We start from the raw sequence: 18978 nt of genomic DNA, 5'->3' as shown, positions 1-18978 counted from the left end.
TCAAGTGGTTTGAATGTTGGGGAATGCAAAAATCAGTGCAAACTTCAATTTTTACAAGTTTCTCCTTCTGGAAAAGCATTGAGTAAAGAAGCTATTTCTATTCTGTAAAATAACATCAAAATAGATCACTACAAATTCAGACGGATGTGTGGCATCATGCTATTGTGTAGCCCTCTAGATACTGTGGAACACCATTTACCCTAGCCATCATGGCCAGGGGCAAAGGATGATGGAAGGTGAAGTTCAATAACAACAACAACATCTGGAGAATCACAGGATTGCCATCACTGCATTAGAACAGAGTATAAGAGGAGGGACTTCTGTTCCACTCTATAGCCACATAATTTAAGATAACTTAAGAATCCATGGTATTCTCCCATGATTGTAACATCTATATTGAATTATTAAATAAAATCTGCCAGAGGACTGGATAAAATGCATATGCAAATGATAATGCAGCTTTACCTCACATTTTTATCTTATAATGCCAATGAAAGTTTAAACAAATTTTGGGATGTATGAGGGGAAATAAAAAAAAACTAACAGCAAAAGTTTAACAGAGTTCTTTTATTGCAGACAAGAAATTACTCATATTTATGCCGAAGATCTTCCTGCTGCAGAACAGAGAAGTCTCCCCCCCCCACACACACACACCCATGTCAGCCCCAGAGTTTGAATCATAAGCCCTTTTCCCTCACCCTTTCAAATGAACAGACTTTGGGCCATCTTGAGATGGGGAATTCCCTGCTCACTCTTTACTTGACATTTTAGCCTGGCCTGAGCACTGCTGAGCACCTTATAGATAGGACTTGTATTATGTTCCATTTTGTGAGGACTTTTACTCCAAAAGGGAAGCTAACCTATTAATACTTTACACACACCTTAAATATGTATCTCAGACACAATGGGGGATTTTCCCCTTTGAAACCTATCAATATTTTAATTTTTTTGGTTAGCACCAGATCCTTCTGACCTTAGAGTCGACGTCTCTCACAATTAGGTTGATTTTTCTCTCTCTTCAGTTTAGTCTTCTTATTGCTTACAAATGAGGAGCGGTAGCTCTTAAGAGAGCAAGTTGGGTAATGAAGAATAAAGGTTTGTCTTCCAAATTACAAATCCTAGTTTAATTACTGAAGCAGCACATTTTTATTAAAGAAAAGCCCCTGGGCCAGTAACTCACTGTACAGAATGTGTGCTCTTCTGCTGTAACACTGCTGTTTTGTCTGGCTCCAGCAAACCTCACCAGTTTTGGACAATGAGCTATAGATGTAGTGAAGTAGATTTTCATAAACATTCTTCAGAATGACATACAATCTAGCCTCATTCTTTGTTCATCATAATATGGTTGGGCCGGAGGCTGAGGCAATCTAGATTTCTGAGTCCTGGGAAACTGACCACCCCCAACTCACCATCTTGCTTGGACCTAGGTATAGAATCAGATAATTCAGTCACTAAATTTCTACATGGAATGGGGGTGGGGGAAGAAAGAGGGAGGGAGGGAGGGAGGGAGGGAGGGGGAAGGGGAAATATTGCTTCTGCAATAGAAGCATTGCTTTTACCTGCTCTGTCTGCTCTGTTTAACCTCCCCACACCCTGTCATATACATTTAAAAAAAAAAAAAAGAAAGCCAGTGAAGAACCAAAGGGTAGCCTGTACTGAAACTTAGCCTCCTTTAACATTATGACTGCAATGGTATTGTCTCTTGGGACAGTACCATCACAGTGCTATTCAGCTAAGCAAGAGGCTAGATCTAAAATCAGGTCTACAGGACTTGCTTTTTAATGTGAAACACTTAAATAAATCTGACAGTGCATACTGATTGAGTGTATGGAGTGAGTAGTTATGAATAAAATGCAAAATAATGTTGATGAACCTATGAACATATAACTAAGCTAAAGTCACGTACTCCCAGATCAGGGTTTTATTGTGTTCCCTCCTTGCCTCAAATGAGAAGAGAGATTCAGACATAATGTTTCTGTGTTTTCCCCATCATTTCATACATTTTTTGTCTTAACACAAAAAAAGTACAAAGGAGAAAAAAATGGAATAGAAGTAAATCAAAAATATGAAAAAATAAAACAATAATAACAAATCAACCATATTGTAGTTTAAAGCCAGAAACTTCATACCAATTTATCATGCAGCTTTGTGATTTGGTTGCTAAACAAAATAAATAAATAAGTGTCAAACTATCCCAATTAACTATGGGAATTTTAAATATTTTTTTAAATGCCAAATGCATCATATATGTAATACTTTTTTTCTAAGCTGTTATAACATATTACTGAATAAGACTTTGTCTCCCTAAACTGGAAAACCACAAAACTGAAGTTAACACAACCAAGATGGTGTTTAGACTGGTCCCTAAGCAACTGACCAAACACTTCTACATAAAACTGTCTGCCAAGAGATTTGACAGGCCATAATAATATTTCTATCTCCCACCTCAAAAATAAATTGGGAACCAACACCTCTCCCTGATAAATAAACAGGAAACTGTCTTGGTAAATAAATCTTGATGTCAGTAGACATCAAGCATCTCAGTACATTTGAAGACTTTGTATCTCATTTGGACAAAACGTTTAAAGCAATTATCCTGATCTTAAAAAAAAAACAACTATTGGTGTATGTGTGTGTACAATTCATAAATGCGGATAAGGCAAATGTCCACAGATTATCCTTTCTTAATGACAATAACAACGCAAGGCATCAGAAAATTCATTTCCATTATATCCATATTAAGTGGATGGTCTCTAAGAGAATAACAATGGGTCTCTTTAGTATCCATTAATTCAAGGGAATCTTGAGTCAATTGAACAGAAAAAAAGGAAAGCTACAGCAAACTGTAGAGGATTATGTTGGCAATTCCTCATGTTAAATTCACAGGGAAGACAAGAGTAGAAAGTAGGACAGAAATATCAAGCTGCCTATGTCCAAAATGACTAACACAAAGAAAAAGGAAGTAGTCGGTGTTTACTTGAGAAGAAAAGTAAACCTAGATTCTTTTGAAAACTTGTTCAGTGTGAACAAACTACTCATGCAACATTCTTTCATTCCTACCTAGTTTTACCCTCTAGCATAAGTGGCTAAGAAATTGGAAGCTGAGATTCTAAAATAATAATAATAATAATAATAATAATAATAATAATAATAATAGTAGTAGTAGTAATAGTAATAGTAATAGTAATAGTTGTTGTTGTTGTTGTTGTTGTTGTTATTATTATTATTATTATTATTATTATTATTATTTAAACTTATATGCTGCCCAACTCTCAACAACTCTGGGAGGTTTACAAATCTTGTAATCTTGTCTTACAAATCCCTGGTTTTTTGAGAGCAATAAACCAGGATCCCAGATTCAGATAACAAGCTAAGCAGCCAATTCTGATTTATCTAGCTAGTCACCCAAATGGGAGGAGCAAATGGGGCTGCATGCACCAGATCGTATCTTGTTTATAAATACAGTAATAACATTTTTCTCAGTTTTGATGAATTTTTTAGTGCTGTATGTCCAAGACATGAAGCATAAAATTGCACATAAATTTCCATCTGAAGAATGGAGTCATCACGGACTGAGTCCATCTATAGCATATGGTATTTCAAAGTGGAACTACATATTCAGTATTTTCCACAGAAATATCCTACATATTCTACAGTACTGATATTAAAATCTTTATGCAAACATGACTGAAAGCAAAATGGTTCCTCAAAAGGAGAAACAAGAGGAAGAGAACAGCACAGTCAGGGAACTCCAAAATTTTCAGAAAATTTTTTTTTTAATAAGAACATGCAGACAAAAAGATCTAACTATTTAGGCCAATCAACAATAAATACACTTATTAACATTTAAGAGAGACAGTATGATGTGGGTCCATTGGAAAAAAAAAAAAAGGGAAATGCTGACTGCAGTCCTGTGGTTCGTGTGATGATTTATTTCCAAGGGACTACAGTATAGGATTGTTCATTTATTTCCTCCAGGGTTACAGATCCTCTGACCTCAAATGGGGAAATCTGATGTTAGAAACCCTCTTTTGAGGCTTCCCGTGCCAAGAGCCAAGCAGAGGCAAAAAGGAGACCTGCCAGGGTTTTGTGAGGGAGCTAAGCCAGAGGAACAATGGCTCTGATGGATTCTAAACTGTCTTGACTCCCTTACATGCCCACAAACTAGTCTGTAATCTACACCAGCTTTGGAAGTATTCCCTCCTGTTAGTTTCCAGGGAGCAGAAACAACACAGCAGACATGGTGACTCCTTCATTTCCACCACAAGTGCTGGGAATCTCAGGATCCAAGGCTTTGGAGGACTTCGAAACAAAAGGTAGAATTGTGTTGATGTGTGGCCTGATCCTGGCACTCCATACTGCTCTGCTTCCAGGATATGCTGCTACTACTTATTAACAAACACCTGATTAGCCACTTCCCATGTGTTAAGTAAAAGAGGGGACATTCTCGTTCCAAATTCCTTTTCACCATGAATGCTTTTAGCTCTGTAATTATGAGGGGGAAAGCATGGTCTGCTTGAGAGATGGCAGTCTGGCTGAAACCTGTCTTTAAGAAATGAAGATACGTTGCAACATTTTGTTGTAGCAGGTACTTAGTTTCTCACTTATATCAAGAATAAAGTCTGTGCTAATCTCCATGCTTTATTGCACACTTGCACCAAATGTAAGCATTTCCTGACAATGCCAACAGCGTTCCATAACAGATCCTTTCAGGAAAACTGGAGTTTACATATGTAACAAATTATATCACCTTGCTTTGAGGCAGCAGTCATAAAAATCCAACCATACCCAAAAAGATTGTATCTAAGCAACAAGATATAAACATTTTTCTGATTCAGTAGAATAAATCCTAATTGCTACTATAAAACATTAGCAATGAAAGGACTACAAACCCTGGCTCTCATTAAAAACAAAAAACACCTACCCCATACTTCTTGGCCAGAGCTCTGAAACTAATAACCTAGCCCTAATGCCTAGGGGAAGGGCCAGGTCTTCTTGGCCTTATGAAAGGCCACGAAGATTGGGGTTGTCTGTATCTCGGGGGAGAAGGCTGTTCCATAGGGCAGGCATCATGACAGAGAAGGCCCACTTCCTAGCCCCACCAGTTAACCAGGTCTCAGTAATGCAGGCCAGGTCAGCCTTCTCATCCACAATACAGCATGGATGAGGGAGGCCTTATTACAGAACACCCTAGTATTCACTAACAGATGAAACCCATCGACTGTGATGCTCCAATGACCAGGCCAAGGGCAAATTACAGGGGGCTGGAACATGGCATTAGTACTACACACCAAGGCCACTTTCCCCAAGAATGGCTAGCCCGTTGCCTCCCACCATGCCTCCCCATGCCCATCACCACCTTGATGTTCCTGCCTGCTCTCTCCCCTCTTCCAAGACCTATCATCACAATATTTCACTTTCCATACCCCAGGTCACAGGGCTCCATAACCTAGAGGATTACCCATCCAGCCCTGGTACCCAGATGCTTCTGCATAGCACTCATAACCCAGCACCTAGCAAGACTCACTACTTCCACCAGCTTCCATATAGCCACCCCCCATGCCCCCATTGTCACCCACAAAGTAACAACCAGAAGAAGGAGCCTGCTAATTATCATTACATTAAGGATGGAGCTTGCTAATTATCGTTACATTCCACCCCACCTGATATCTGTTTCTGTATCTGTGACCTATCAGCCAGGGTATTTTTGGACACAGATTTAGTGTTCTTTCAGAAGAGCACGAAACCCATATGCATAAATAGCCTGTCATCTAGATCACAGAAACAGAGGTGGGAGTTTGCTATGCATCCACTTGACCGTGCACACTGTAACCTGTCAATCAAGCAGTTTGGCAGGTAGTTATAGCACCTGCCATTCTAAGTGCCTGCCTAGACCAGCCCAACACACACACCCTCCCCCATGTTAAGGAGAACGATAGGTAGTTGTTTTCCTGATGGCAAGTAGGAGCGGAAACAAAGCTGGGGAATCCACCAATTACTGCCATTATCTTGGCCTATAGTAGGTGTGTAACAAAAGCACCCTTCCCCAACTTTATTACTCTTGCCGAAAAGAGAGCAGCAAGGTGAACAGTGCAATTTATGCTGGCATAATTTTCTCCTGGCTCAAGGAATGATGGATAGCGCTTTACTATGGCTGTCCAGAAGAGCCCTTTGAGTGAACAGCCTTTCAACAGACACTATGTAATTTTAAATCTCCCAGTAGTGGACTGCCCTCTGCACAAAGGACACCCAGTTGCTGCAATCTTTTTCTATTCCGGTATTATAATAATCCCATACTTGTTATTGTGGAATGTTACCAGTTAGTTGAATTAATCTCTAAATAAACTAACATGAGAATGTGAGAAGAATTCTCTACCCCAGCACTGTTTTCCCACAGTAGCAATCAGATGCCAATGGAAAGTTCACAAGCAGGACAGGAAAGCAATAGTACATAATCCTTGCAGAACATCCTATGTCTCTATTATGTCTCCCCTTACTTTCTTTTTTTCTAAATGACAAAAGGCCCACACACTGCAATTTTTGTTGTAATGGAATCATTTCACCTTCTTGATGACTTTGTCTTTCCAGCACTTCTTCCACCCCATCAATACTCTTTTTGAGAGGCAGTGCCTTTTTCTAGAACTTAACAGTGAAATCGCCACAGTTGACTTCAACTCTTCAGACTACTTTCTTGAAAAATATCCATTCGGGCACTGGTATCTGTCCTATCTTTTGCACCAAAAATACATGCAGATTGCACACAAACGATTCATTGATCGTTTCTGGCTTTTGATTATTTAATTTTATGTTTGTTGTTGATCTTAATATTATTAGTAATATAGTCCGAAAATGGCACTTTTAGTGAAATGTCTTTTGCTCCTTTTTGTTCTCTATATTTGAGCATTTGCCAATTTTCTGAAGAAAGTCTTTTTTTCTCTAATAGTTTCCTTGATATTTTCTGTTTATTATGTTAAGGACCACTTTAATTTGGTGATACTTTTCCTAATCTACATCTATTACTGTTTTAATGCCATTGCAAGCATTCTAATATGACATTTTTGGTTCTTCTATTTTAGCTTCTTTTTCTATTAATCCCACAATTTTTTCTAAAATTTCCCCTCCTGAAGTTATATGTGACTGTATCTGACTCTAGCACACTTTTGTTTGTACAGTACATAAATTAAACCTGAGGACCCTGTGCTCTTTGTTCCCAATTGCGTCAACATCTTCTATAAAATTCTAAGAATCATTTAGGATTAAGTCCAAAGCCATCTCCCTTCTAGCTTGCTCCATGTCTAACTGTTCAGTGAAACATCTTTAGAGTAATTTAAAATGTTTATATCTTTCTCATGAGTAGAACTAATATTAACCCAATCCAATGAAGGTACCTATTACTTCATTTTCTCCTTTGGATACCTCCCTGATATCATTCTCCATCCCAAATTCCCCTAGACGGGGAACAGTAGTACAATAGTACTTAATACAGGGTCTTCTATTGAGTGGTCTGCTGTTTTGAGGTTCCCTCTGATATCTACTCCTGATATACCAGGGTAACACAGAGACAGCAAGCAGCCCCGACACCCATTGTGTAATCCCAAAAGCAATCCCAGATCACTCCACTGAATTATGTAACAAAATCACCCATCTTCAACTGGGAGATTCATTCATGTCTTTTATATCCCATCTAGCTGATTGTTTATTCATTAGATTTATATCCCACATTTTGTACAGGAGCTCAAGGGGCTCCCTCCTCCCATTTTTCCTCACAACAATGAGCTTTGAGCAGACTTGTAAGTTGGGCTGAGTCACCCAATGAGTTCCCTAACTGGGGTGGTGAGAGTAGACAGTGGAACCTGGATCTTCCTGCTTCTGGTCCAACTCTTTAACCCAAAACCACAGTTCAATCATTTATTTTTTGTATTTCTAATTAGCACAAGTATCAACAATTTTTGTTGTTCTAATAAATGTAATGCCTTAACAAAAAGGGCTGTTGCTGTTGTTTACCAGGAAAGGGGAGCAGGTGGGAGGGTACATATTACACCTTAATGGACTGGGCTCCCTTGACTTGCCTTCCAGATTTATCCACAGCAACACACCACAGAGTGTGTTACAAATGAACAACAGCACTTAATTCCTACTGCAGCAATAAAAAAATATAACACTACAGCTCTTCTTACAAACAATTCTCTATGAAGTCTGCTCAAAGCTCATTGAAGGTTAAACAGCATCAACTGACCTGGATTAGGCCTTTGTTGCCAAGTGTTTCAGAGTCAGAAATATGTCATAAATTATTACATTTCTTCCTACATAACATTATGATTATTCAGATGTTTTGGGCTCCAACTTTCAAGCTGGGTTTAATTATGCTAGTTTTTAAGGAAAGGGGGGGAAATGCATTTGTACCAGAAAGAAAATGAGTAAAACCAAAATATTTCCCAGATCCTATAGTTGATCCTATTCCCACAAACACTGCACAGGGCCTTCCATTGTATAGAGAATAACATTGGGAATCTGGATAGTTTAGCATTCATAATCCTTCAAGTCAGAGTGATATGACTAGTGAAGATCTCAGACTTTTCCATATGAGGTCTCAGCACCAGTTCAAAAGTAGCTCCAGTCCTATATTCTCTGGGCATCAACTATTTTCCAAAGTGAAGCCTAATTATTTATGGCCCAGCTCTGATATATATGAGACCATAGTACAACTAGTCTCCTTTGAAATGCTGCTGGTCTGTAGAGCTTGGGGATGATCTGTTCCTTCATGTGCATGGATTTATACCTCATTTCACTTTCCATCTCCTGTGATTCAGCTGTCTCAAAGGGAAAATTGGCCTGATGGCTTTGCGGTTCCCTCTCATAGGAATTGCTTGGATGTATTTGTTTTGCACACATGTAGACAATTGCACAGCACATGAAATAAGAATTTGGAAGGGTAAGTTGCAAGCCGTTTATTTTATTTCTCTTTCGTATGGAGTGAAGCTATGGGATTCCTCTCCACCCATCCTCTCCAAAGGATTTGCATTAGCTCTGGGAAGAAAAATTATTATTTGCTTTCCTGTTCTCAGCCCTGTGACATTAGTGATAGTGAAAACTGTAGCAACTTACAATATTCACAGTATGCCTGCGCTTACAATCTTGCTAGAGCCCCAGTGTCTCTGAGCACCTTAAAACAAATTTGTGACAATTTAAGTTTAGATGGAGGGCATTTCATTTTATCAGGTACATAAAACATCATGCTGAGTTACAGGTATATGCATATGCTATTGGCATGTGAAATTAGAGGAGAAAAAAATCAGAAACTAACAGAATTTTTAGCAGAAGTCTGTCATAAAAATGTCAGTGGCTGATATGACAGACATCCTAGCTGGTGATCTACCTAACATACGTAATTGCATAGGAGTTTTGAATGATTTCTAGATGAATTTATTTCTTTTGTGTTGCAAACTGGTTTTGTAGTTTATTTTTCTTCAAATAGAATAGACTTGAGGCCAGTGATAGATATTGGTTTATTAGGTTTAAGCTTAATATGCTACAAGCAAACCATGTTTTAAACCATCCCAATTTAATACAATGTGTGAACCCAGTTGAGTGTCTTGGGAAATTAAAATGGTCTTCCACTGTTGTTGTTTTCAATATTGCCATTTCTGATGACAGGTGCATTCTGCTTATCAGTTTGTTTGCTTGTTTTGGGGGGGGGGTTTATGCAAAATTATGAATGCCACCTGGGACAAATAAGGGGTAGTATATAGTAAAAGATTTTCTTATTTTTGTTTGTCTGTTTGTCAAAAACTCAGAATGTGAAATATATAAAAACAGCATGGTCTGGGAAAAGCAGACAAATTAATTCTTCAACATCCAACCTGGCTAAATGGAAACCTAAATATTGATAGATTTGGGACTAATAATAATAAGCACTTTATTACACAAAGCATAGCTACGCTATGGAATTTGCTGCCATCAGAAATAAAATGGTGACTGGTGCTGATGTTTTTAAAATGTGGACTTGACAAATTCACAGAGTTTAATAAAATAAAAGGAAAAGGAAAAGAAGAGTCAGAGATGATAAATACAGATATACAGATACAGATACAGGTACACACACACACTATCTATATACTACTTCCAGAATCAGAACAGTGGAATTAGTTATGTATTTCCCCAGTATAGGGCTTGCTAAATCTCTTGCAAAAATTCTCAAGTACAGTCCTTAGCATACCTAACTAAAATGGTCTCTGGACAGAAGGAAATTCAGAAGTTTCCATATTCTTGCACAGCTAGTCTCATGCTTAATCTCAGATATAGCTCTTTCATGACCTTGATATTTATTTAGGGCTCCAGTAAAATCAGCAAGACTTGGTTATTAAATAAGTACAGAGACAAATTAAGACTTTACTGAACTGGACTGGGATATAAACTGCTCTATTATACGGCTCATAAATTAGGTAATTGTATAGTCATCCTTCTTGTTGCTCTCTATATATTTTGGATTTCGATTCCTATAATTCCTATATAGCAATTCCTATATAGCAAGGACAACAACAAAATAACTTGAGCAATCCCAAAAGAAATGGATATAATGCCAAAACCTAATTTAGGGACAATTCCCAATAAATAATGTTTGGAAGCACATTGTCCTAGCCAATGCATGTGAATCTGAGATCAGAGAAAGTAGTTATGTGCAACCATTTCACTCTGAAAACTGTACGAAGGTTTGACCCATTTAGACGCAGATTTTTATTTCTGTCTGTGATAATGGCACATTCCAATTTACTTATCCTCATTGGAAAGAATTTATTTTAGTGATAGTCCAGATCAATTACAATGAAACATTCCATTTGCAATGTTCTAACCATTAAAACATTGTAGATGGAATGTCTTAATGTAAGCAATCTGGAATATCACTAGATTAAATCCTTTCCAATGGGAAAGAAAGAACTGGAATGCACAACATTAATATTGTTCTTTCAATCAGAGAATCCATGCATTCCATAAGAATATAACTTATGGTATGTAAAAGATATTTTTCAATCTTCTTACCTTAAAAAATTAGCATTCATTTTCTCTATGCAGGCTGGCCATTATCTTATGTAAAAAGTTAAGCACTTAGTATGGAATTGTAGCAAAGAAGCTGATGCACATTTGAAGTTACAGGACTTCGTGTGCTCCTTTATCAAGTCCCAAAAGATGCAGCTGCTACAAACTCCATTTCTTCCCTCAAAGGAAAGGAGGAAAGAAAATAAGGTATCCTACACCACTGGACAGCTTCCGCTCCTACTTTGACCTGCTGCTAAAGAGTAGGAAAGGTAAGAGATTCTGCTCAGATCAACTTGGATATTTGGATGTAACTCTTAGGCATTGCCCCAGACATGCATCATGATAAATTTACCCATATATACTGAATGAAACATTCTTCATAGCGTGAGGAGCATACCCTACTGGAACACAACGTTGTATTTCAGAGGATGGAAAACTTTTCAGAGGCTGAGTATGATTGCATGCTGTCATGCAATCATAGAAGCATCAAAGCCCTTTTTAAATGAAAAAGAGGCTTAATTCTCTCAACATTCAGTGACCTCATCTCCAAGGTTTCATCTAACAGTCAAAATCTTTTATGTCCTCACTTGAAATTTCACACGATTTCAGTGTTCTCACTAAAATGTCAGGGCAGAACACCAAAAGCTTGTTAGTTTTTTATTATAAGTTTTACTAAATTGGGGGATTTAGATAGATGCCATCTAAGGGCACTGCAGGCACCAGGTTGCCAAACGTTCTATTTTTATTAATATGGAATATTACATTGTATTGTGTAGGAAAGCTATGACACTGGGCCTTTCAATTATGTTCTTAAATAGCTTCTAATTCCACTTTCTCTACAGGTTTAATGATAGTTTCCCCACTTAATGATAGCAAAACGTTAAGCCTCTACATTATGAACCTGCTCTATTTCACAAGAAAGCAACTTCTGAACTTTCAGTTAACAATTAAACAGAGCTGTTATCCATTGGGAAAGAGTGAAATATCTCCACATCTCATAAACTAGTATCACAGTCTATTTCTATTCCAGCTTTTATTGAGGCAAAGGCACAAGTCTTAGAGGTAACCACAATAGTAGACATGCTTATTTCCACTACTCCATTCCATATTAGTATTACTTGTCAACTGAACACGTGCGTGGTGGAAAGGTGTGGCTTCCAACCTTTTTAGGTCATTGGGATGATTTGAACTTCTGAGACAGCGTTATGGGAGCCCTTGTGGTTGGGGTGAGCACAACTGGTCAGAAAGTGCCCATGTTGCAGAACAGCGAGCTAAACAGGTAAAAGACAAATAATTTCCTCAAGAATCCCAACATAAGAAAAAGGGAAATTGACTCCAAAAACAGATAGTTACCAAAACACTTTTTATTGGAAAAGGAATCTTATACAAGATTAATTATAGCATACTTTATCCATTTAATATACTGTTATATCCAACCTGGCTTTTTAAGAACTTCCTTATCCAAATATATGCACTTGCCTGTAAATCTTTCAAGGGAAAAGCAATTGCCTCATCACTATGTATATACAGTACCCAAAAGAAAAGAAAATACTTTAATTGTGAATGCTGCCTCCATGCACTAAATTAATGCCAAAACTAATATTACTAATAGACCTACTGTGGCTAACAAAATATGCATGGGTGAGATTCCAGATGTTCCTTGCACATGTTAAGTGAACACATCCTGCTACGCAAGCTAATTCTGCAAACCTAAGATATATTAGAAAAATACTCTAACCCTTGAATCCCTGGGAGATGGCCTGTTCCTTAAAGGAGTATTTCCAGTGAAATATTTCACTTTGATGCCTGAAAGGTGTGATTCCCTTTGATATTTTTGTTCCTGGCTAAGCTAGACAGTTACTTTGCAACATGACTAATGGAACTTCTATTTGGCTCATAACAATCTATATTTTAAATGCATGCATTTTTTTTTCATAGACAAAGGCCCAAAGTGTAGTTAAATTCAACCTATAGCTACAGTTAAACCTTTAACATACCTTGGCAGACAAGAGCTGGGCCAGAGCGTGACTTTGTTCTCTAGGGACTATATAGTGTAACACTTAGAAAATAAGGGATTCATTAAATAAAATGCTACAAAAGAAAAAGAGAAAAAACTGGGGAAACCAGATTCTAGAGGAATAGCCAAGTTATAGGGTTTAGAAAAGACAGTCTTGTGACACCTTAAAAGACTAGCAAATTTAGTTATGATATATAAACATTCATAAAATGCATTGTAATCCATGAAAACGTAAGTGAGATGTGAAACATTAAGGTACCAGAAGACTTTCTGAGGTTGATTTATGGTGTTAGTGCTATCTCAGTTGAATGGGACTCCCCATTTATTCCAGTGATTTGCCCACATAAAGCAACAAAGATATTGCCAATATCAGTTATCCATTTCTTATATTAATTTTTCAGAAATCAAACAATGTTACTCAGCAAATTGGCATTGGCAGAGGATTATCTGAGGGTAAGGAAGATGTAAAGGGGGAACTCCTACTTCCCTTCTTCAAAATGGATTTCTAGAAAGTCTGATTGACCCAATAACTTCTTTCTATGCCTGAACTTTCTCTGAGGGTTAACACTTGCTTTGCAAATAAAGATCCTTGTGGAGTTCTAATAATTTCTATTGACCCATTTACTTTATTAATATGAAAAGATGAACACAGACTTGCCACCTACCACTTGGAGTAGAAATACCTCCCTCACAAAAAATGAACTGAGATTTGATCCAATTCATTATAATTGCTTTATTTGATTCTAAGACCTGATATAAATGACCTCATTCTGTATGGGCTTATTAAATACTCCATGCTGCGGAACAACTTTATAGAACACACAGTAACAATTAAATATTTTTCTTTTTCTTTTTTTGCAGCAAAAAAGCATGTTAATATAGTTAGGAGACTATATTTTTACTGGCCAGAGAAGGGTGTGCATCTCCCCTTTCCATATTTTATTTCAAAATCTGTGATTTACTTTCATAAAATAGAGAGGTGAACATTTTGAAATATTGACTGATGCCTGTAACCTTTTTTGCAGAGGTTATATTAAAACTTCTGCTTTCCATAGTAAGAAAGATATGGGGAACCAGCAATAAATGCCAAGATCTCTTCAACCAAGTAAAACCCAAGGATGGAATTACCAATTACATTGCATGCAGGGTTCCCACCCAGATAGTAATCTTGTTATTCACTTTCTTCCTGTAACGTTTAGGCACACTTACTCATAACATGCCATCATCATCATACTATACATTTTGCCATCCTTCATGGTGGTAACTAAAAGAGAAATAAGTAAGAGGACTTCCAGACAGCCAATTGTTCTATTATCTTCTCATTACATATCATTTGGGATTTATTGGGCAGTTTTGATTGTCTTTGGACTTCAGGATGATATTAGAATGGGCATATTTCTGTTTCTGAATCTAAAGCCCTTGCAGAGAGTCAATTGGCATTTGCCATTCTTGGCCAGCTTCAGCACAAAGAACTGTCAGCCAATCATTACTCATCCCTCAGATTGCCCATTGGACCACAAGGCAGCAAAATGTGGCCATTTCTGTGGTGGCATTAGAATGGAATATCCTTCTTGGAGAATAGGAATATGCTAGAAATTATTAACACAGCAAGCATCGCAGCATCATATAATTAGTGAGGCAATAGGTTCATCTTAATGCACTATATATCTATGTACCTCTGTCTGAAATGTGCCAAACGTGATAGAAGGAGACACAGACTGAGCTGAAAATGGTAGCCCCCTGTTGTGCATCATTTGCAAATCTGTACAAAATTATAAAGGAAAACACAGGATTAGCCTTGTCTTCTACCATCTGCTAGCAACCATGGCCTCAATTTGCTAATTAAAAAAAAAAACAGCATTTTTATTGCTGCCTCATGTAATACTCTCTGTATGTAGAAAATTATCATGTCAGTTCTACAGTTTAAATAAAGGGGCATGTAGAGGTATAGAATTTAATATATAAAAAAGCTCTATGAGGTAATAACTTTGGGTACATTTGAGATTTTTCCAAAGAGATAGCCATGGTAATCTTTTGCAGAAAAATATAATAGTGGTCATCAATAATCAGTAGTAATAAGCATTAACCAATTTCTCACCTCAGCTGGTCTTTGTAGTTTCTTTTCTCAAGGATCACCACTTGAGATTAGAGTTAGAATGTCTAGGTTATTTATTTATGATTTATTTATGACTGCTATATAACTGCTCTGATTTATTTATGACTGCTATATAATTAAGTTGTTTCTACATCCCCAACCCTTAAAGAATCCTATCTATTTTCTTTTAGTTTTCCTCTGCTTCCCTACAAATTCAAATATTGACAGAATTTTTCTCACAAAAACTGATTCCATTGAATTGATTCCATTATGAAGTAGGCATAATTTACATGGAAGGCTGGAACCTGGTGAGATGGGAATGTTGGTTTCTCATGCTGGAGAAAATTGTTTGGTAAACAAGAGACACAAGGCAGAAACTTTCAAAGCCTGGAAATGAAAAGGTTGAAGAGGCCTAAAAAGAAAAGAAATAAAAATGTATATGTTGTGTTTTTGTAAAACTAAGGGGAAATATGTATTACATCTGAATTAATATATCTAATTATAGGGAGTGGAGTTGATGAATACATGCAGGGAAGTGAAAATGTCAGTTTATGCATATACATTGGTGGGCGGGGAAATACATAATATTCTTAAACAGAAAGTAGACCAATTAGAAAACAGATTAATGTCCCAACAGAATGAAAAGCAAATTGAGGTAAGGAAAAATTATGTAGAAGTTTTTTGGAACAGAATGAAAATAATTATATTACAGAGTGCCACAGAAGAGTATAGAGTTGTGCTAATGGGAAGCATGAAAAAAGATGCATGTTGGAACAATGAAACAAAAAAGGCTGTAGATGTTTAATTACCAGATGATTGCTGGACAAAATTTAAACATGAAAAAAATATTGTATAATGTATATGAAGAAAAAAAGGTAGTTGTGAAAAGCTCAGTGAAGGAGAGCAAGGAAAGGTTATGATTAAAAGAAGCAGAGAAAAATGCAGAGCATTTTTTAATGTAAATAAAATATTTTTAAGGGGTTAAAAGAGCTAAACAAGAAGCCTCCAGCCAAATGAATGGAATTAATAATAAGATAACATGATTTGGGAAGCCACAGAAGTGAGGGAAGGGGAAATTTAGAGTTTTGAATGGGAATCATAGTGATATAGGAAAGAGAGGAATTGAGATGGATGCTAATAAAAGAATCCAAGAAAAAATACAGTACTGTGCAAAAGTTTTAGGCAGGTGTGAAAAAATGCTGTAAAGTAAGAATGCTTTCAAAAATATATATTGTAATTGTTTATGTTTATCAATTTACCAAATGCAAAGTGAGCGAACAGAAGAGAAATCTAAATCAAATCAATATTTGGTGCGACTACCTTTTGGCTTCAAACCAACATCAATTCTTACACTTGCGCACTTTGTACACTTGCACAAAGTCAGGGATCTTGTAGGATTAGAGTCAAGAGTATGATTAACCAATGATACCAATCAGGTGCTAATGATCATCAATTTCATATGTAGGTTGAAACACAGTCATTAACAGAAACAGCTGTGTAGGAGGCTTAAAACTGGGTGAGGAACAGCCAAACTCTGCTACTAAGGTGAGGTTGTGGAAGACAGTTTCATGTCACAGGTCATATACCACGGCAAGACTGAGCACAGCAACAAGACACAAGGTAGTTATACTGCATCAGCAAGGTCTCTACCAGGGAAGAATTTCAAAGCAGACTGGGGTTTCAAGATGTGCTGTTCAAGCCCTTTTGAAGAAGCACAAAGAAATGGGCAACGTTGAGGACTGTAGACGCAGTGGTCGGCCAAGGAAACTTAATGCAGCAGATGGAAGACACATCATGCTTACTTCCCTTCAACATTGGAAGATGTCCAGCAGTGCCATCAGCACAGAACTGGTGGAAACCAGTGGGACCCAGGTACACCTATCTACTGTCTGGAGAAGTCTGGCCAGAAGTGGTCTTCATGGAAGAATTGTGGCCAAAAAGATATATCTCCCATGTGGAAACAAGTCTAAGCCACTCAACTATGCATGAAAACATAGGAACTGGGGTGCAGAAAAATGGCAGCAGGTGCTCTGGACTGATGAGTCAAAATTTGAAATATTTGGCTGTAGCAGGAGGCAATTTGTTCGCCAAAGGGCTGGAGAGCAGTACAATAATGAGTGTCTGCAGGCAACAGTGAAGCATGGTGGAGGTTCCTTGCAAGTTTGGGGCTGCATTTCTGCAAATGGAGTTGGAGATTTGGTCAGGATCAATGGTGTCCTCAATGCTGAGAAATACAGGCAGATACTTATCCATCATGCCATACCATCAGGGAGGCGTGTGATTGGCCCCAAATTTATTCTGCAGCAGGACAACGACCCCAAACATACAGCCAAGGTCATTAAGAACTATCTTCAGCATAAAGAAGAACAAGGAGTCCTGGAAGTGATGGTTCAACATCATGGAGCCTATCTGGGATTACATGAAGAGACAGAAGGATTTGAGGCAGCCAACATCCACAGGAGATCTGTGGTTAGTTCTCCAAGATGTTTGGAACAACCTACCTGCCGAGTTCCTTCAAAAACTGTGTGCAAGTGTACCTAGAAGAATTGATGCTGTTTTGAAGGCAAAGGGTGGTCACACACCAAATATTGATTTGAATTTCTCTTCTGTTTGCTCACTTTGCATTTTGTAAATTGATAAACATAAACAATTACAATATATATTTTTGAAAGCATTCTTACTTTACAGCATTTTTTCACACCTACCTAAAACTTTTGCACAGTACTGTACATGAAAAGAAAGTCATAACAGCTGCGAGTATGTTGAAAAACAGGGAAACTGCAAGTATAGATGTTACAATTGGGGACATATTAAAATGTTGATGCAGTTTGTAGAGCAGTTGCACACTTACTGAACGTGTGTTTGAATACTTTATCTGTCCCTAATAATTGTACAGGGGAAGAATAACACCATTCTTCCAAAGGGAAAAGTAACAAAATTGAACGCAAAAACTACAAGGGGATTAGTTTGTTGGGAATGCTTGGGAAAGTATTTGGCAGAATTCAGACTAAAAGCTTAAGAGAGGCAACAATGAACAAAAACTGGGAAGTGCAGTGTGGCTTTATGTCAGGCAGGAGATATGCTGGCCAGATTTTTACACTGAGAAATGCTTGAACGTGAGAAAGTTGATTATAGGCATATATGTAAGATTTGAAAGATAATATCCTAGTGTGGATGGTTTTTACTGGAAGATTGACAAGAAAGAATTGGATAGTGGTGTGTACCCCTTTCCCTGTTATATTTTTATGTAATGATTCTGTATTGTAGTGGAGATTAAGCAAGCATTTATTTTAGAGACTAACGGATCATATTTGGTTATACTTTGTTTTGCCCTTTTCCCTACGCTTTGTAGGATATCTGTGTAGAATGGGATGATCTTTATCATTTTCAATCTAATTAACCTTGAGAAACAGAATACTCTTTAACTTTGAGATAGCCTCATCTCAGCTTGGTATACCAAAGATTCCTTAGCCTTGATGGTCTCATTTTAGTCAGGACTCCTCAGTCTTGAACCTTGATGGTCTCACTCTTGTCAGAAGGGCAAATCATTTCAAGATAATCCTCCTTGTTCTTGGTAAAATTCAGTGCGATATGACCATTGAAAAGCAAATGTGCTTAATTATGATTCAGAGCCTCTATAAGCTGGTCACTGCACCCACCCCGCATGGGATGGAACGTGGATGCAGACTTAACTGGGAGGGTGCTGCATGTTTGCTGGCTTTGAAAGGGTCTATCCATCATCATCTCTCTGGGGTTCTCTGACTGGCAGAAGGTGTCATGTATGTGAGAATGTCCTTGAGAGGAGAGGGGAAGAGCTGCTGCCTAGGGAACG

The 18978-nt window shown here is 37.6% G+C and overlaps 1 protein-coding gene across 12 annotated transcripts in view; it reads right to left on the bottom strand.

Moving 5' to 3' along the window:
- The window catches only part of HMCN1 (hemicentin 1), a 329972-nt gene that overhangs the window by 213271 nt on the left and 97723 nt on the right, over window positions 1-18978 (bottom strand). Inside the window, exons 1-2 of one of the 12 annotated variants that reach the window (XM_088153959.1) lie at window positions 15437-15495; window positions 14728-14813 (exon numbers count right to left, since the gene is read on the bottom strand). The exons of 10 other annotated variants lie outside the window; for them this stretch is intronic. In XM_088153959.1, coding sequence (XP_088010085.1) covers window positions 14728-14813; window positions 15437-15480 — 130 coding nt within the window. In that variant the 5' untranslated portion in view covers window positions 15481-15495. One more of the 12 variants, XM_088153960.1, reaches the window with a different exon arrangement.

The sequence above is a fragment of the Python bivittatus genome, unplaced genomic scaffold (assembly GCF_059951505.1).
Source record: "Python bivittatus isolate LINGU-HERP-01145 unplaced genomic scaffold, Pbiv_v1 ctg000700_np1212, whole genome shotgun sequence".
NCBI lineage: Eukaryota > Metazoa > Chordata > Lepidosauria > Squamata > Pythonidae > Python > Python bivittatus.
This window is presented reverse-complemented; position numbering and strand designations above follow the sequence as displayed.